Source organism: Agelaius tricolor, unplaced genomic scaffold (assembly GCF_023055355.1).
Source record: "Agelaius tricolor isolate 1412-34295 unplaced genomic scaffold, bAgeTri1.0.p SCAF_69, whole genome shotgun sequence".
Lineage (NCBI taxonomy): Eukaryota > Metazoa > Chordata > Aves > Passeriformes > Icteridae > Agelaius > Agelaius tricolor.
The window spans coordinates 478243-497441 of record NW_027269329.1 but is presented as its reverse complement, the minus strand read 5'-3'; the positions used below and the strand labels follow the sequence as shown (position 1 = coordinate 497441).

The 19199-nt window shown below is 53.1% G+C and overlaps 2 protein-coding genes across 7 annotated transcripts; both read right to left on the bottom strand.

The window, feature by feature from the left end:
• Window positions 1-686: 686 nt before the first annotated feature.
• SETDB1 (SET domain bifurcated histone lysine methyltransferase 1) lies at window positions 687-18336 on the bottom strand. 6 transcript variants are annotated; one of them, XM_071417481.1, is made up of 22 exons: window positions 18251-18319; window positions 17616-17838; window positions 16681-16850; window positions 16087-16124; window positions 15868-15967; window positions 15411-15581; window positions 14922-15123; window positions 13966-14039; window positions 13493-13683; window positions 13016-13193; window positions 12442-12562; window positions 10193-10351; window positions 8673-9278; window positions 8207-8323; window positions 7759-7928; window positions 6258-6883; window positions 5771-5799; window positions 5550-5682; window positions 4879-5035; window positions 3640-3857; window positions 1803-1891; window positions 1083-1342 (listed from the first exon to the last, which is right to left on the bottom strand). In XM_071417481.1, the coding sequence occupies exons 2-22, from the start codon at window positions 17825-17827 to the stop codon at window positions 1225-1227; spliced, it is 3879 nt and encodes a 1292-aa protein (XP_071273582.1). In that variant the 5' UTR covers window positions 17828-17838; window positions 18251-18319; the 3' UTR covers window positions 1083-1224. The 6 variants fall into 6 exon arrangements, with proteins under 6 accessions (XP_071273584.1, XP_071273580.1, XP_071273581.1 ...); XM_071417482.1 differs by having other exon boundaries at window positions 3640-3854; XM_071417483.1 differs by lacking the exon at window positions 1803-1891 and having other exon boundaries at window positions 687-1342; window positions 18199-18336.
• A 662-nt stretch (window positions 18337-18998) lies between these two features.
• CTXND2 (cortexin domain containing 2) lies at window positions 18999-19172 on the bottom strand. The gene has a single exon (XM_071417560.1). It carries the CDS (start codon window positions 19170-19172, stop codon window positions 18999-19001), a length of 174 nt encoding a protein of 57 aa, XP_071273661.1.
• Window positions 19173-19199: the final 27 nt, after the last annotated feature.

Sequence of the window (19199 nt, the reverse complement as noted above, 5' to 3'; positions counted from 1 at the left end):
TCAGGTGGACTCTGAGGATGGAACTGGAGCTCCAAGAGGCCCCAGAAAGGTTTTATTTAACAAAGAAAGAAAGAAAAAGGTTCTTTAGCAGGAAAAAAAACCCCAACAAGCCTCCCTTGCACAGGGCTGGTGTTGGTTACTGGGGGCTGGGGTGGGTGGAATCAGCTCCACCACCTCCCAGATTGGGTTTTTCCATGTCAATAATGTGAGATTTGATCCCACTTTGTCAAACTTCAGCTCTTTCATCCAGTTCTCAGGGTGGTTTTTTTGAACTCTTTGGATCTGTCCTGCTCTGCCTTCCCTCCTCAAACAAAAAAAAAAACAAAAACCAAGCCTGGAATTGGTGCCACTCCCTCCCTCCCCTGCCCAGGCTGGGGCTGTCACCAGCCTGGGGCTCCCTGTGCCATTCTGGGAGGGTTGGGGATGGAGGGAGGCACCACATCTCCTTCCTCAAAACAAAAACTCCCAACCAATTCCTCAGTAATTTGCCCCAGTGGAAGGGTTTAAGGAGTGTTTGTTTTGAGGAAAGGTGAAGGAGAGGTGAAAATGTGGGAGCTCCTTCTCCCTTTGCCCGGGCCCATCCACCTCTGGCATTTTTCCTGCAAACCCCACAGGAATAAGGATGAGGGCAAGGGTTCAACTCTGCTTTTTCAGGGCTCTTTGCTGTGTCTCGAGACCAGGGCAGGTTGTTTTTAATAGAAAAACCCACTTTTATTGCTTTTTAGCAACTAAAAGATTCTTTACAGCTCACAGGTGAAGACAGATACTTACTTTTTGTCTTTTTTTTCCCTTGAATTCTATAAATTCTGCTTGGTCCAGTTTTCCAAGGATTCTTTCCACCATCCTCCCCTCCCACTTTCAAGGCCTCAGTCCCAACTGGAAAGCACTTCCTGGAAAATACTGGGCAGGTGCTTGCTGCTGGAAAAGTGAGCTTTGTGCCTTCAATTCGGTGCAAAAGATGGAACAGAGCAGGAAAAACTCATTCCTCGAAGGGAACCCATTGTCTTGTGGGATAACTGGAGCCTTTGCAAAGTGGGAGGAAACCCAGGGGGTGGAAATCGCCCCCAGCACAACCCGAGTCCATTCCTGCTCCGTGTCCATCTGTGATTTTCCAGCTGACAAAAGGGAGAGCTGAGAACCTCTGGAGAAGAAACTTCACCCTCACTGAGGGGAAAAAGGGAGCAGCAGGAGGAGGGGGAGCTGCTGGGAGGGAGCGGGGCCGGCTCAGAGCAGGCGGCCCCGGCAGTCGATGGCCCCGCAGCAGCACAGCAGCTCCTTGCCCTCCACGCTGCCGACCTCGTAGTTGTAATCCCAGGTCAGCTCCGTGCCAGCTCGGATCCTCCTGGGAAGGAAAAAATAAATAAAAAATAAAAAAATCCACAGGGGATGAGTGAGGAGATGAGTCCGGAAAAGAGGAGAAAAGGATGGGATGAGGCTGAGGCAGGCGGGGAGAAAAGGGATCAAGTTCGCCGATGAATCATTGCTGAGAGGATTCACTGCAGGAGCAGGGAGGCACACAGCAGGGGTTCAGCACGACTCAAAAGGTTTGGGATTAAAACCAGAAGGGAAATTGGCTGCTCCATGCCCTCACTCTGCCCTTTGGGAAGGTCTAAAAGTGGTGGAAATCACAGCAGGATCTCCAGCACAACAGAGAGGATTTCACCTTCCACCAAGGCTTTTCTCTGCACAGGAGTGGTGAAAAATTGGGATTTCCAGGAGCAGGGAACACCCAGGCCTGGCCATGGAGCCAGGTCCCACCAGGCCCAGGAAGCCTCAGCCCCTCCCAGCAGCCCAGAACTCACTTGCTGGCAAAGAAGGCGACCCAGGGGAAGCGAAGGTCGTGGGTGTCCACGAAGACATTCTGCACAAAGAGGTTTGGGGTGCAGCTGTGCTGTAATGGCAACAGAGAGGAGCCTGAGCTGCTGCCCGGGCAGGGAGGCCGAGCTGCCAGCACTCAACAGAGCCTTTCTAAACAAGCAGCATTCCTGGTCTGCCCGCCACGTCCAGCGGAATCCTGCTGGAACAGGCTGCGCTGACTCACAGGATCCACAACCAAAGGTAGCGGCTCTGGGAGGACTGACAGGGCCATTCCTGCTCCCACCAGGCTGCAGCAGCTGCTTTTCCACTCAGGAAGGGGCATCCTCCTCCCAAACCTCCCCTTTCCCAGCTTCTCCCTAGGCTTGGGGAGGAACAGCCCCACTGAGCAGAGGCTCAGTGCCCGTAAATGCTCATTTTATCTTTGACACCTACCAGCAAAGGCAAACAGCAAATGGACTGTTTAAAACATAATCCTCACTGCAATTGTATTCATTTTTATGCTGCTTCATTCTTTATATTGTTAATTGTCATATTGATCTTTTCTTTCTAACGAAAAAAGGGTGAATTGTGGTGTTACATTTTAGTTCAATGGTTTGCTCGGTCTCACCCCTCAAAAATATTTATTCCAAGCCTGTGATCCTCCCCTGAAGTGTCAGGGATCTGCAATCCCATTGGCCCAAGTCTTATTCTGCATCCAGTTTGAATCTCCCTGTTCAGCTGTGGGGAGAGCACGGATTCCCTCGCAGCCCTTTGCTCTCTCTTGGCCCTTCTCTGCCTCTCCCTTCCCCAATGTCCTAGAGTGATGCTGTGATGCTTGGATCCCCATTTGTGTGTTCTGTTTATGCTGGATTCCATGTTCTGAGCCTTCAAGACTGGCTTGGAAGAGTCAAAGTTTCGTTTTGGTTTTGCTATCGGCCGCTCCCCCATGGCTGGCAGGACACAGAGGGCAGTGCATGGTGCTGCTTTTGCTTTTCACTTTGCTCTTGCTCCTGCTCATTAGTTAGTTTAGCTAAACAGCCCAAAATTTTCCCTGCACTGTTTTTCCTTTCCCTTTTTTGGAACCACTCAAACCTGCTCTGGACTGGGACCTGGGGAACACCGAGAGTTTGCACCTTGTGGCTGCAGCAGCTGCCCCAGCACCGGAGGGACTGAGAACAGAGACTTTCTGAATTTGTCACCTTTTTCAGAGCCATGAAAGAGTGCTGTCACCCAGTATTGTTCGTTCTGTGTGCTGGGGGTGCTTTGCCTGTTAAATAAACAGGTTCTTTCCACTTCTCTCTGAGGAATCCCTGCTGAAATGCTTGAGGGGAGGGGCTGTGTGGGTTTGCTTTCTGGACAAGCCCCTTTGGAGGTTTTCTCCCACATTTGCCCTAAATCAGCACCACCCCACCCTTCTCCCTCAGAAACCACGCTGCTCCCAAGGGTGAGACCCCCAAGGAACCCTCATTGAATCCCCACCACCCTCAACATCCACAGGGTTAGGGTTAGGGTTAAGGGTTAGGATTGGGGTTAGGGTTAGGGGTTAGGGTTAGGGGTTAGGGGTTAGGGTTAGGGGTTAGGGTTAGGGGTTAGGGGTTAGGATTGGGGTTAGGGTTAGGGGTTAGGATTGGGGTTAGGGTTAGGGGTTAGGGTTAGGGGTTAGGGGTTAGGGTTAGGGGTTAGGGTTAGGGGTTGGGGTTAGGGTTAGTGGTTAGGGTTAGTGGTTAGGGTTAGGGGTTAGGGTTAGGTTAGGGTTAGGGGTTAGGGGTTAGGGTTAGGGTTAGGTTAGGGTCTCCTCTCCTGCCTGCTGCTACCATCCAACAGCAGCTGAGGGGGACTCACGTTGAGGTAGCGGCCCAGGTTGCCCTCCAGCTTGGCGTCGATGATGTAGCAGTTCTCCTCCCCATCGTAGAACTGCCGCGTGCTGCGCCGCACCGGCCCCGCGCTCTCGCCCTTGTCGGCCGCCGCCAGCGGCGTGGATTTGATGGCGATGCCGTGCGTGGATTTCAGGGCGAAGCCTCGCGTGGATTTCACGGCCACCTGTCTCTTGACAGGACCTGCTGGGAGACGGGACCGTCCCTGAGCCTGCTCTGCTCAAAGCCCTCAGAGCCAAAGCTCCTGGCTGTCACAGACAGATTGTATGAAAAATCCTTTTGTTGGGATCTTTGTCTCCTGAGAAGCTGAGAGGCCTCAGCAATGAAAGGCAAACAATGATTCTCTACTGCTGTGGAATGCAGCAGGTGCAGCTTTGATTGGTCTTATTTTAAGAGTGGTCGTTTTTAGTTAATGGCCAATCAATTTCCAGCTGTCTTGGACTCTCTGAGAGTCACAAGATTTTATTATCATTCCTGTCCTTTCCTTTTCAAGCCTTCTGGTGAGATCCTTTCTTCTATTCTTTTAGTACAGTTTTAATAGAGCATTTTCTTATAATATAATGTAATGTAATGATGAAATAATATAATGTAATGATAATGTAATATAATGTAATGATAATGTAATATAATGTAATGTGATGTAATATAATATAATTATGAAATAATATAATTTTATGTAGTATAATACAATATAATTATGATATAATATGATATAAACTATATATGATATAAATATGGTATAGTTATGATATAATATGATATAAAAATGATATGATAATGATATGATAATGATATGATAATGATATGATAATGATATAATATGATAAAATATAATAAATCAGCCTCCTGAAACATGGAGTCAAGATTCTCATCTCTTCCCTTGTCAGGGCTGCCTACAAATTCAACACCTGGGATCAACCCAGCCCAGCCTGCAGACCCACCCTAAACCTCACTGTTGCTTTTCCCTACAATACCCAAAAATATCTGCTTTTGAGGAGCAGATTTTGCAGTTTTGTCTTGCCAAACACACGGGGAAGGTTCCAACCTTCCTGGAACTGGAAGGACTCCCTGGAGCTGAGGGACACAGCAGCAGCAGCTGCTACAGCCTCACGAGCCCTTCCCGGTGCTTTTCCAACCAGACCTTCCCAGCCTCAGCCCTGGTCTCCCCCCTCACCTGACCCAGATGATGGATTTTTCTTGTCCTCACCTGACCCAGATGATGGATTTTTCTTGTCCTCCCCTTCCTCCTCCTCAGATCCCGAGGAAATGGTCTGGATGTCGTCGCTGTCGTTGGCTGCGCCCGGGGCCTGCCCTGCCCTGTGCTCCTCGTCGCTGTCGGTGCTGCTCGACACCATCAGCACATTCTGGGGACAGGAGCAGCTCCTGGAGTGCACCCCAGGGACCCTGTGCTCCCCTCCAGCTCATCCCCTCTGTTCCCACCCTTTGGAAGGAGGTGATTCCCCCCACTCTGGGCACCACGTCCCACAGGTGAGTGTTGGGAACACCCGAGGGGTTCTGAGGGGCTGCTGAGTTCTGCTTGAGATCCTGGAGCATTAGGTGCTCAAAAGGAAAGGAGGAGTCCCCAAAAAGCAAGGATAGTTCACCAGGATGGCTTCCTGCAGATTGGTTCTGCCAAACAACGATGCCAGGCGTGCAAACCAAAGTGCCAAATCCAACCCAAACCCCACACTCCCTTCTTGATTGTTCAGATCCACAAAAGACCCCAAAAAACCCAAAGGAAATCGAGCGCCCTCCAGGAAATCACAGCTACAACCACAAACCCTGCGCTCAGCTGGGAACCAAAGGCAGAAAATGACCCCAAACTAAGGCTGAAGAAGGGGTTTGGGGGAGGCCCCTCCACCTGGGGGTCCCTCTCACCTCGGAGGGGGGCGGCGGGGGCAGCGATCGCCGGCGGCTCTGCAGCAGCACCGTGCCACTGAGGGGCCTGCGGATCCCCTCCAGCCTGGGGGGACAGGGGTTGTAGCCGTACCTCCTGCCCAGGCTGCTCAGCCTGCAGGGACAACACAAGGGCAGGTCACACCTGCATCTCCAGGGGAGTTGTGCCACGGGATGGGAAAAAGTGATTTAAGGAATCTTACCCGGGAATTTTGGTTGATTCTTCAGGTTCCTGCGGAAGAGAGAAGCACAATGATTGGAATCTCTCCCTTCTCAAGCACTCTCCAGACTTTCTATGGAACTGTTCCCCAAAATGCCAGGCCAGGAGGGAGATGCTGCCTGTCCCCACACCCAGTGTGACACCCAGCATGGAGATGCCCCTCCCTGGGGGACTCCAAGTGCCCTGCCTGGAGCAGGGGGTGGCCAGGGACCACCTCCATGTCCCTGCTGTCCCCAGCCACGTCCCTAAGGTCTCCAGGCAAGAGAATGTTCAGCTCTGCTCACATCTGCAGCCTCTTGTGCCACAAATCCCTCCCTGGGAGGGGAAAAGCCAGAGAAGCCAGGGGAGCTGAGCACAGGGACACCCAAGAGCCCCACAGTCCCCCTGGATGTGCTCTATGGTGAGGAAAGCCACAGGAGCAGGAGCACCTCCCTGCCTTTAACGCTCCCATTCCCTCGTCTCTCCCTCACCTCCTTCTTGGGTGCCTTTGCCTCTCCATTCAGATCTCCTGGAAGCGTGGAAGCACAGCCCTTCTCCCTCTCTGCAGGCATCTCCATCTTCACAGCCTTGGCTTCTCCCCCTTCACCCCCCCTGAAGGACGAGGCGCCATCGCTGTCCTGCAGGCTCTCAGCCACCCTGTTGGAGCTCAACCACGAGGCCACTTTGCTCTGGGACATCTCCTCAGACACGGGCAGCTTGCACAGGGGGGCTGTGGAGGTTTCCTCATGGCCGAGGGCCCGGGTGAGCCCCGAGTCCTTGGAGGCCGTTTCCGAGGCGCCGTGGTCGCGCTGGCCGCGCGTCTGCCGCCGCGTGGCGTAGCTGCGCAGCACCGAGCTGGTGCTGAAGCTCTCGTCCTTGCAGAAATTGTCATCGGAGCTGTCCTCGTTGGACTCCTCCAGCTCCTCCGTGCCCGTGTTCTCCTCGTCGTCGTCGTCGTCCTTGAGGTCCACGCCGCTGTTGTCCGAGGAGCACTTGGCGTCGCTCTCGTAGCCCTCCTTGAAGTTCTCCACGCTCTCGATGTGGTCCAGGTTGGCAAAGTACTCGTCACCCATCTCCAGCCCCTCTTTGTCAGCAAAGTCATCTGTCAGGATTTTCCCTGGGAGGGCAGAAAATGAAAGGTGAGTTTTCTCTTTTATGCTCTCCAAAGCTCACTGAGGAGAAAAAAGGGATAACGCAGCTTTATTCCAAAGGTGGGCTGGGAAATGACAACATAACCCCGTTTCTTGATGTAACAGAACCCTGAAGCTTGTGGTTAAACTAAAACCAAGATTTTCAGCTCACAAATCTCTCCAGAGCAGCTCAAGCAGAGCTTGGAAGGGCTGGAAGAGCACAGAGGCAGCAGCTGTGGCCGTGGGCGGCTCCATCCCAGAGTCAATGCAGCAACCCCGGCGCAACTTCTGCATCTCGTGGGCTGTGCCGGGCCCGGCCGGTTTGCTGAGCACAGGAAGCAGGGCTGGGGTTGGGTCACCTCGAGGACAGCCCGGGGGACATCTTGTGACACTGGCACTGCCACCACAAGGGTTCTTGCAGCATTGGGCAAGTTCATCAGCTCAGCTTTCAATCCCCAGAATGGGCAGGGCAGCAGCTTTACACCCCTTCTGCTGCGCTTTGGAATCACTGAGGTTGGAAGAGCTTCTGGGTGCCCCAGCACTGAGCCATGTCCCCAAGTGCCACATCCACGTGCTTTTGAGCACTTTCAGGGACAGTGACTCTACCACCTCCCTGGGCAGCCTGACCACCGTTCCCAGGAAGAAATTTTCCTGAATGTGCAACTTAAACCTGCCCAGGGCATTGGAGAAGGCCAAAAAGTCCCACTTGAGCCTCCTTTTCTCCATGATGAGCCCCCTCGGCTTCCTCAGGAGTTCTCCAGACCCTTCTCCCTGTGCTCCAACCCCTTCCCCAGCTCCATTCCCATCTCTGGCCACCCCTCTTCCCACAGCAGAGTTTCCCACGTGCCAGGTGAGCTCCCACCTGCGTAGATGCAGACAAAGGAGCCCTTGGCGATGTCGTCGAGGCAGCGAATGCCCCAACCTTTGTTCTGGGTCTTGAAGAGCTGCAGCCGCACCTGGAGGCCGTGCTGGACCAGGCGGTTGGTGCACATGTTCACGTTGCACTTGCACCTCTTGTTGCACTCATAAACACTGGAAGAGAGGAGAAAGATGACAACTTTCAGGATGAAGAAACATCCCAAAGTCCGTGGCTGTTGGCAGTGCTGGGATTTATGCACAGAGATCCCAGAGGAGCAGGCTTGGAGCAAGTCATGTTCTGGATGATCCTCAAGGCCCCTTCCAACCCAAACCAGTCCACAGTTGGCAGAAGAACCAAGACCAGAGGCAGGTGGTGAGATCTGCACTGGGATACCCAGGATCAGCTCCCTCTCAGTGGACCTGGGGCTGGTGCTCGTGAGGGCTCTGCTCACCCTGTTGGAAGACATTCCTCCAGCCGCTTGTGCTGGTAGCCTGAGTTGGGGTTGATTTGCCCCCCGGGGGTGCAGCCACTGGCCTGGATGGTCAGCTGGTGACAGGCACACCTGGATCTGCAGAGAGACACAGGAAAACCCATGAGATCAGTCTGGAGACAGGAACATAAATCACTCCAGGCAGAGATGGCCACCAAGGGTTTGACTTGGAATCAAACCAAGAGAAGCGGTTTGATTCCACTCCATTCCAAGAGAAGCTGTGGATTTCTCATCCCTAGAAGTGTCCAAGGCCAGGTTGGACGGGGCTTGGAGCAACCTGGGATAGCAGAAAGTGTCCCTGCCTATGTCAAGATAACTTTTAGCGTCCCTCCCAACCCTGCAGTGGGCAGACCTGCGTGGCTTTAAACCCCAGCTGTCCCCTCACACAGCCCCAGTGCTGTCCCCTCACCCAGGAGCAGTCACCTACTTGTCCCTGCAGCCATCCTTGCAGTCACAGCCCACGAGGAACTCCCAGCTGGTGTTGATGTACACCCCTTTCCCAGGGATCCTCTCCTTGCTGTAAGCCACCTGCGGCGGCGGCGTGTTGTCGATCTCGTTGACGCACGACAGGGGCACGTCCTCCTTGCCCTTGGTGATATCGGCGATGTAGTAGTACGGCTTGTAGGGCTGGAACTTGCGATCCACCAGCACGTAGGGATCCAGGCAGAACATCTCCAGGAACAAGAAGTCGCAGTCCGTCTCGAAGAGGTAGCGCTCGATCTCGTGCATGGAGCGCAGGCAGAGCCCGCAGGGCGTCTTGTAGAGCACGTGGAAGCCCATCTTGCGGTTGACGCGGCGCCGCGCCGTCATGCGGCGGAAGTCGTAGAGCAGCGGGATGAGCAGCGGGTTGCGGCTGCGGTACTGATCGCCGCGCACCGGCCGCACCCGCGCCAGGCAGGCGTAGCTGCACACGTGGGGGAGGTAGAAGAGCTTCTCCAGAGGGGCTCGGTAGGACGGCTCGGTGGGAACGCGGTCCAGCATGCCGTGGAAGGGCTGGGACGGGGCGCTGCTGGGGACAGCGCTGCTGGGGACGCTGAGGGGAGACAGGCGGGCTCGGGTTAGGAAGGATCTTGAGGAGGGGCTTGGAACACAAACCCTATGAGGAGCGTTTGAAGGAGCTGGGGCTGTTTAGGCTGGAGAAGAGGAGGTTTAGAGGTGACCTTGTGTCAGAACCCAGGAAATTCCTCCCGAGACGCTGCCAAGGGGCTCAGAGCCCAGGACCCCTGTGCCTTTGATCTTTGTTGTCATCGTATTTCAAAAGTTCCACACCTTCTTGGTGATTTCCCATGGGCAGCTCCTCACAGCACTGACTCCTTCACAGTACAGCCAACAAACCCCATCTCTCCTCACAGCACAACCAAAAAACTCCAGCTCTCTTCTGAACCTGCCAACCCACTCTTTTGTAGCACTCTTCTTCTCACTGGACACAGCTGTAGCCTATTCAGGGCAGGCCTGTTCCTTATCTTTGGTGACTGGTACAGCTGCAATCCTCAGGTGTGAGACCACCTTCTGCACTATCTTTATTTTCTTACATTCTATCCCTCCACAGATCTTGACCCACAGAAAAAAACAATTACCAACATCTATACGAAGGATTACAAGTCAAAAAGAGTTTAAGTGACCCACGGAAAAAAACAATTACCAACATTTATACGAAGGATTACGAGTCAGAAAGAGTTTAAGTAGAATGAGAGTGAATTTATCACAGGGTGATTAAAAAAAAAATCGAAAGGAAATTCACTGCCCTCCAGGAAATCACAGCTACTTGGCATTGCTGGGGGGGAGTCCATGAACTCAGAGGCTTTTCCAGCCTCAGTGATTCCACCACTCCACGATTTGAGCTGCTGAATCCTCACCAGAAACCCACCAGCAGCACCCTCAGGCCCCATGTGTGTCCCAGCAGCCCAGAGGGACTCAGGGATGTTTCCCACCCAGAGCTCTGCTCACCGGTGCTGCGGGGCCGGGAGGGCCCTCCCGGCTGCCGGGGTGTCCCCGAGGACAGGCGAGGATGGGGACGAGTGGCCGGAGCCCACGGAGCCAGGGCGGAAGGAGGTGCTTTTCTTGGCCACCTGCTTCCTGCCCTGCGCCAGCTGGGTGTCGGAGCACCTGCAGGAGGGAAGGAGAAGCTGATTTGGAGCATGGAAAAAGCAAAATAACACTGGGAGTTCAAAGCAAACGCTGCCCCATGGAACTCAGAAACCCAGGAGAATCCCAGCTGTGGCTTTTTTTCCTAATGAGTGTGAAAATCAGCTCATTTCTGGCTACAGCAATGCCACAACCACTCCCGATTTCAGAATTTGGCTGCAGCTCCAAGTGACTTCTGATTCTGAAATGAGGCAAAGGTAACAACAAGGCCTTAATCCCAGGAAGCTGGGCAAACCAGACCATGAAGAAACCCCTGGCTTAGCAGAAACCAGCTTCTAGAAGCTCAACCAGGCCTGAGTAGGAGGAACAAATCCAGAGGCTCCTCTTGCAAGGACTAAGGAATGAGGTAAGATTGTGCAAGGGAATGTAATGACATCCCTGATGAAAGAGCTCATTGGGGCTCTAAAAAAAACCAGGTTCTCAACCCATTTCAGGAGTTTTCAATCAACTGCAGGTTTCCAAGCCATTCCAGGAAGTTTTCAACCCATTTCCATCAATAAAACAGAAAATTACCACAAACCAGCCGCTGAAGAGGAAAAACTGTGAAGTTATTGGGGAGAAAGGGAGGAGACAAAGAGAGCAGGAAGGGACGAGGGTTTCTGCCAACAGCTGCCTGAAAGCAAAGTGTTCAAACACATCTCAAAAAGAGCAAGAGGAAAAATGGGCTTAAGCCAGTCAGAAGTGGTGACAACGTGAGAAAAACTTGAAAGAAGGGGGAGAAACCCAGGCTTTCCTCAGAGGAAACAAAACACCAGAGTGAGGAGACTGTTCTCAGTTTTAATAATCTGAAATCCAAGTGTTTGAACCCCACAGAATCCCTGGGACCAGCGTGGACACAGCCAGGCCTGGCTGCCTCCTCCCCCTGGCCAGGGGCAGTTGAGATTTAAGGGCAGGGAAGCAGCTGCACAAAAACCATGTCCTAAAGCCAAGCCCAAGAGGGAAAAAATTCCTTGTAAAGCACTGCAAGGGCTGAATGGGAAAGGATTTGGTGATGATACAAGTGGCTGCAGGTCCAGCTTGGTTGTTTTCATGTTGTGACACTGCCCATGGTCCCGGGGTGTCCCAGTCTCAGCCCAGCTCTTCCCTGCAGGGATGGGGGCCCAGCTGTGCATTCCAGGGCCTCCTTCAGCATCCAGGATCTCTCTGGCATTATGGAAAAGGTGATTTTCTTCCACTCCCAAATCCTGGTCAGGCCAGCACAGAAAGGGAGCATTTCCAGGGGTAAATTGGGTTATATTGCACTGCTGATTGGAGAGGAGCCCCCAAGACCCCCGGTGGGGTTTGAGCTGCTGCTACACCTGGAAAGCCTGTGGGGAGTAAAGATTGACCTCCTGCACAGGCTGCTGACAGCTGGGACATGTCCTGCCTCCCTGGTGCCCCACCAGCAGGGCACAGGCAGAGCAGACACCGTGCTGGCAAATCCGGATGGGGAATCCACAGTGCTGGCAAAAATGGACCGGGAGAGCCTCTCCCTCCCCTAAAAAGTCCCCGAGCACATTCCCAGGTTCCCTGGTGTTCTCCAACACACTCCCTTCATCACCAAGCCGAGTTCCTCCTTCCTCCAGGCCTCCTTCAGCCTGCAGCTCCGGGATTGTCCCCCTTGGGCCCCTGGCAGCGGCCTGGCCGTGGATTGCTCGGTGCCCACCGGGACCGACCGCTGATCCCGAATCCCCAGCGAGGTCAGCGAGCAGGTCAGTCCAAGTGCAGGGACACAAGGCAGCCGGGGGCCAGCGCCTGGATCGTGACACGAGGGAGCAATTCAGATTTTTGGGGAGAGAAAAGAGCCAAGGGCTCATTTGGAAAGGCAAGTGCGAAGCTTTAGCCCTGAGGAGGAGTATTTGGCTCGGGGAGTTGTTGGCTTCTCAGCTCCCGCCCCCAGTTATTCATCCAGCAGCTTTAGCTGAAAGTTTTTTCCCCAGAATCGTGGCTAAAGGCATGGAGGACAGCTGCAGCTGAGGATTCCTCTGCACAGAAAAGGTGGTGCCTGAGAGAGCTGAGTGCTGGAGAGAAGCAAAGAGGTGGAAGGTGCTGGAGGTGGAGCTGGTACTTACTCCATCTCTGCAGGCTGAGGAGACGTGGGACGTGCAGCTGGCTCTGGAGTCTTGTACTGGGGACCAGCTCCTGCTAAATCTTGGGTGTACTGGACCACAGGGCCCTTGCTCCTCACAGCACCTGGTGGGGAAGGTAAAAAACCAGAGAGTCAAACCCTTAATGTTATCCCAAGTTGGCTGTATGGGCCCCAAAATACTGATTTGTTCCTGGAAGGAAGCAAACCAGAGGGATTTGGGATTAATGGGGGTCATCACTGAGCTCGGAGCACAGCAACTCCCCCAAAACTTCTGGTCACTTCACCCAAGTGCAGTTTGGTTTTGTGGCATTATTCCAGGAGAAAAATCCCACTGGAAAACTAAATCTCCTATGCCAGAGGACAAAACCCCTGGGAATCGAAATCTCCTGTGGGAAAAGACTCTGTGGAAATCTGAAATCTCCTGTCAGAAGAAAGAATAAAACCAAAACCTAGAAAACCTGCAATCTCCAGGAACTCTGCTAAAAAAACCCCACCAAACCCAAACCACCCTGCAGTTAAACCCCAGGATCTAAATGAGACCAAAAGATGCCACCAACCAACGTTGGGACGAGTCCTGGTTTGCCCACTCTGCTTCTTTTCCTGGGTGGAAGCTGTGGAAGTTTTCATGCTGAACATGGGCTCGAGGCGTGTGGAACCTCGGTAAATCCACTCACAGCGTCTGTCCTCTTGTGGGAAAGAGAAGGAAACACTTGAAGTTCCCATGGGAAGAGCTTCCTGGAGTGAGACACGGAGACAACACAAGGAGACAACAATGAGCGTTGATAAACAGCAGTCAGAACAGAGAATAAATTGTCAAATGCAATTATTTATGTTGAAATCTCTAATCAGATATTAGGGAAAATTTCTTCCTGGAAAGGAAGGGTGTTCATGGAGTTACCATCCCTGGAATTGTCCAAAACCCTCGTGGATGTGGCAACCAACCTCAATTATTTCCATGATTAGCAAGAAAAACAGAACTGATCAAATCCTCAAAGCCTCAAATTGAATGCTAATGGGAGAAGGGAAATTCCTACCAGGAAAAGGATTTTCACCAGACTTCCATCCACTTCTTCCACTCTGGATTTCCACCAGGTGCCTTCCCACTCGGTTTTGATCAGCTGCCCATTCTTCAGCAGCACCATGGGTCGGTTGGGGTAGGCTGTGATGTATTCCTCAATGAAATCCCGACAGGAAACATCCTCAATGTCTTCCCAGGCTTTTTTCACTGTTTGGGACATGTGGGAGAAAGGGAATAAGACAAAACACAAAGAATATTTAACTCTTTATGGGGTTTTTTTTTGGTTTAGGCTATCCCAGGTGCGTTTTTCCTAAGGTCCATCAAGGGGTGATCCCGAGGGCTGGAATGTTCAGGGTGGGACATCCTGAAGCCACCCTGGCAATAACCCCAGGATTTCAGATGTCTTCAGGCTCAGCACCACAAGGGCCACACCCGTTTTTGGAGCTTCCCAAAAGCTCAGCAGGCCAGGAAGGGGCAGGGATCACTCACGGGGCCGGCACACCGGGTACAGCTCCCACTCCTTCACGTAGGACGCGTAACCATCGTCGAAGAAAATCAGGAACCTGGAAGACAAACAGGGGTTAGGAGCTGAAGAAAACACTTCTCACACCATGGAATGGAAGTGGAGAACCTCCCCTGCTCCTCCTGCAGACAGCCCAGTCTTGGGTGAGCACAGAATGAAGAGCTCCAAATGCTCCCCATGGCTGCTCAAAGAGCACAATTCCCAGCCAGGCCATTTCCCCCTGCTTCAAACCCCCTGTGTGCCCCAGGAAAGGGGAGATAAAGAATAGAAAATGTTTAATTGCTGCTGGGAAGATGGATAAGGCACCCACTTAGGGTCTCTGAGTAAGGACTCCAAGCCCTGGAGCTGTACAAAAGCTGCAGGATGAGGGATCAGCATCACAACCAGGAGAAAAGTTGCAACTTGAGTATCAAATTCAGCTCATTGTCAGTTATTAAACACAAATCAGATAAAATCCAACACAATCTACATCAGATCCAGGAGGATTAAATCCTTTATCAATCAGGAAAACCCCAAACCTTTATTCTAACAGATCAGAGCAGCCTTGCCCTTTTTTTATTCCCAAAAAAAGCTGCTCCAAACCTGCTCTGTCTCCTCCTGAAAAGCTTTGGCATCACTGCTGCCACTCTGCCCTCCCAGGGCTCCAATTTCCTGCCACTGTTTCATGCCTCAGGCAGCCCAGACTCAACATTTGGGTGATAATTTGAATAAATTAGCAGATCTAATTCCTGACTCAGGGCCATGAGCAAGAGTGGAAGCTCCACCCTGAGATAAGAAAGATGAAGAAAGTCAGAATCACATTCCTGGGGAGGGCTCAATTCAGCACCTGAAGGGTATTCAAATAAACCCTTTTAATTTTTGGCCTAAAACAACAACCAAAAACCCAGAGATGGAGGGAAAGAAGAATGGGAAAGAAGAATACCTGTCTTTATTCTTGACATTGGGGGTTTCAGCCACGATCCCAGCATAGAGCCACATCTGATTGCCATCCTTGTACCTGGCCACCACCCTCCTGCCCACGTGGTGCCTCTCAGCAGAGGGGTGGTAATCGTAGGCAATGTGGTTGCCCGAGAGCAAACTCTTTCCTTTGTTATCAAATTTCACTTTGTATTTCTTGCCAGCACCTGGAAGCACATTTGAAAGCAAACAGGAGATCAAATGAAGGGGAAAAGAAACAAAAGCCACGTGACTGCACAGCAGAATTCCAACGCTCTTCGGGGTCGCTCTGAGATCCTTTATTCAGAATTAACTCAGGATTCATTTCAAAGCCTTTCAGGATTCAATCTGGAGGGTGAAGCAGTGGAGGTGTGCTGCTCCCACAGTCCCTTCCAGGTGACATCAGGTGCTCTGACACCTTTCAGTGCAGGTTTCCCACCCAGCATGCCAGGAAAGCCCCATGCATGGCACATACCAACCGTCTGGATGGCAATCAACGTCCCCTTGTGCCACGTCTTGGTTCTTTTTTTCCCCAAAATCCTCATGCCCACTTTGAGGTCCCCATCAGTGTTGAGATCATTGCTAGGGGCTGCAGGGACAGGGACGGGCTGGGCAGTGCCAGGAGGTTCCTGAGGGGGTTGTGCATCTACCAAAGGACAACAGCAAAAAGTCAGTTCTGAATCACCCAAAGCACAGTTCTGGAAGAAGAATTCCTGTTTTTCTTCCTCTCAGGCAGCCCAAGTGCCTCCTTTTTACTGAATGGAAACAGCTTGGAGAAAAGGCAGGAATTCAGAACTCATGTACCCTAAATGAAAATAGCAGTTTGGGATCAATAAATGTGAATAGAGATTTCTAGGAGAGAAAGCAGATCATTGTTTTCCCATTTTGGGAAGCAAAGGCCCAGGGCACAGAGCCCCTGGAAGCTCCCACACCTTTCTGTGCTTCCTGCAAGTTGGTTTTCTTGTTTACAGCATCCATGAATTTCGCAACATCCCGGGCAGATTTCCTCATGGCAGCCATTGCTTCCCTCAGCTGGAGGAAAGAAAAAGGAAACACAGAAAAACTTTTGGTTTTTTTGCACCTAGCACAACGTTGTGCCTCAGCAAAACCCCACATGAGGAAACATCTCCAGTCAGGGCCTCCCCACTCACCAGGCTCTGATCCCTGGAGATTCTGGGACAGCTGCTGCCTGTGAGTGGAGAGAAAACAGTGGTTTAAAACCTTTTTATTTGTGGAAAATATCCATCCTAATTAAATCCCAGAGAGCAGAGGGAACAGGGAAAAGTGCCCATCCCAAATCCCTGCCAGGAAATCCAGCTAGACAAAGGATTTTCCTCATGTGGGATCATTTGATGGGGACAGCAGCAAGGCAGGTGGGAAAAGGGTGAAATCCCAGTCTGGGAATTCCAGGATTCCAGGGACACAAACAGGATCTGGCAGATGTTCCCCTTGAGTGGTTTAAAACCGTTTTTTGTGAAAAAAATCCATCCTAATTAAATCATAGAAAGCAGAGGGAATAGGGAAAAGCACCATCCCAAATCCCTGCCCAGACAAGGCTTTTCCTCATGTGGGATCATTTGATGGGGACAGCAGCGGGGCAGGTGGGAAAAGGGTGAAATCCCAGTCTGGGACTCCAGGAATTCCAGGATTCCAGGGACACAAAGAGGATCTGGCAGATGTTCCCCAGGAGCCAAAAGCATCCCCTCATCCCCACCCTTCCCCTGGCCCTGCTGGGGACACTGAACTGCGTTTCCAGCTCGGGTCCACGCTCATGACATCATCATCATCCTCCTCGTCGGGGATCTCGATCACTTCGGTGGCCGCCGGAGCCTCGTCCTCCGAGCTGCTGTCCCGGTACTGCAGGCCCATCATGGAGTACAGCTCCTTGGCCAGCACCTCGCACTTGTCCATGGCCCTGGGGGAGGGAAAGCAGCTGTGCCTCCTCAATTCCACAGGGAGCTACCCCTGACCGCTGAGGGAGGGCGAGAGATGCTCTGGAGTTTCCTTCATGTGCCTCGCAAGGGCCCTGAAGCCCCTCAACAGCAGCTCTGGCCTGCCTGAGGTGGGTGTTTCTGGATGTTATGCCAAGTGATTGTTGCTGTGCTTTCACAGAACACTGCCTCAGACAGGTTCTGATGAATGGTGGCTTGTCCTTGCACACTCACACCTGTCTCACAGACCAAGGGGTTTCGATACCGTGGCTCATGAATCACCTTTCAGCCAGATGCCACTTGCTTTGGACTAGGACTATATAAACTGGAACTTTCTGAGATGGCTTTGATGAACCCCCATGGACTACAGCAAATCTAGACCATGAAGATTCCATCTCATTGGTAGCTACATTCCCCTTCCCCTCTTTTCCTTTCTATCCTTTATTTCCTTTTCTGATCCCTCTATCACATTTGCTGTTGGCCCTCAATAAAGGTGCATTTGTTGTGATTAAACTGACAACCCTCTGCTGTTTGCCTTTTGGGATCTGGAAATGAACCATTACATCCTCACTTGCCCTAGCAGATCGTGACAGGGAGCACGAGCTGAGGGAAGCATCCACAGGAAAGGTTTCAGGCCTTGGGGGGAAAGTTGCCCATGTGCCTCAATAAGCAGCCACACCATGGGTGTGCCCTGAAGGGAATGGAGCAGCCCCCCACATCCCCCTCCTCACAATCCCAGGCCCACACACCTCACAGCATCATCAATAAGCTGGTCAACGTGTGCCACCTCCTCCTCCTTGTGCCTCATGCACTGCTCCAGCTCCTCCAGCTGCTGCTTCCTCTGCCTCACCCACTCGGAATTCTCCACTTCTTTGTCGATGATTTCCCGCAGCTCCTCCATGGAGATTCCCAGCTCCTCCATCACCTCCTGCTGCAGCTCCTTGATGTCCTGGCAATCCATCCCTGCCACACCTGAGGAAGGGGTGATGAGGAAGGAGAGGTTGGAGAGGGAGATCATGGCAGCTCCCCCACCCTGTCCCACCTTCCAATGTCCCCTCACAGCTTCCCCCGGTCCCCTCACAGCCCTGCCAGGTCCCCTCACAGCCCTCTAGATCACCTCACAGCCCTCTAGAGCCCCTCACAGCCCTCTAGAGCCCCTCACAGCCCCTCAGGTCCCCTCACAGCCCTCTAGGTCTCCTCACAGCCCCCCCCGGTACCCTCACAGCCCTCCCCCCGGTTCCCTCACAGCCCCCCCAGGTCCCCTCAGTACCCCACACCGCGTCCCCCTCATCCTCCCCCAGCCCTGTCCGTCCATCCCACCCGCTCACAGACCCTCACAAGCCCGCTCCGTTGCCCTCAGCCCCGGCCGCTCCTCCTCACTCACCGCCGCCGGTTCCGGGGAACCGGAGCAGAACCGGAGCAGAGCCCGGCGCGGCCGCCCGCGTGACGTCACTTCCTGCGCGCGCCGCCCCGCGCGTGGCGCCCCCTGGCGGAGCTGGCGTGAGGAGAAATCCCCGAAATTCGGGAATAAATGAAATAAAATAAATGAATTCCTCTGGAAATCGGGGGATAAATACCTCGGGGATCGGCAGTTCAGGGAATTGACCGAATGTCCACGGGAGCTGCCGTGAACGGCCGGCCCCGTTTCAGTTGTAAAGAGCGGGAAAGCCGCGGTTCGTTCCTGAGGCGGCCCCGGAACCGTTTGGGGCCGTTGAAGCCGTTACCGAACGCCCCCAGAACGATCCTTTAACCGCCACCTCGGAGGAGTTTGAAACACGGAGAGTGATGGGGGCAATGGGGAAATTGGGAGCTGTGGGGGGAATGGGGGAAATGGGGAATCAGTGGGGGAAAATGGGGGAAATGGGGAGCAATGGGGGAAATGGGGCACAATGGGGGAAATTGGGAGCAATGAGGGTAAACGGGAAGCAATAGGGTAAATAAGGAATTAATGGGGGAAATGGGGAATCAGTGGGGGAAATGGGGGTCCTGGAGGAAGGGGGCACCCACGGAGAATAAGGGGTGCTGAGGCTACCAGCAGCTCTGAGTTAATGGGAGCCCAGGTGGTTTTCCTGGGGCTCGTTTCCTGGAGCACCCTGCAGGGTTTGGGGGGTCCCAGGGGAGGTGTTTTGGGGTCAGTTGATGGGTTCCTCCTCCCAGGTGGAGGTGGGAATGGCGCTGTAGGGATCCACCACGAGCCGGGCGCAGCGCACGGTCATGGCCAGGAGGAAGAGCCCCAGCAGCACCACGAAGGCCGTGGCCACAGCTTTGTCCACGTCCATGGCGGGCAGCACCGTGGGGGTCTCCATGCAGGGACCCTCAGCTGTGTCTGTCAC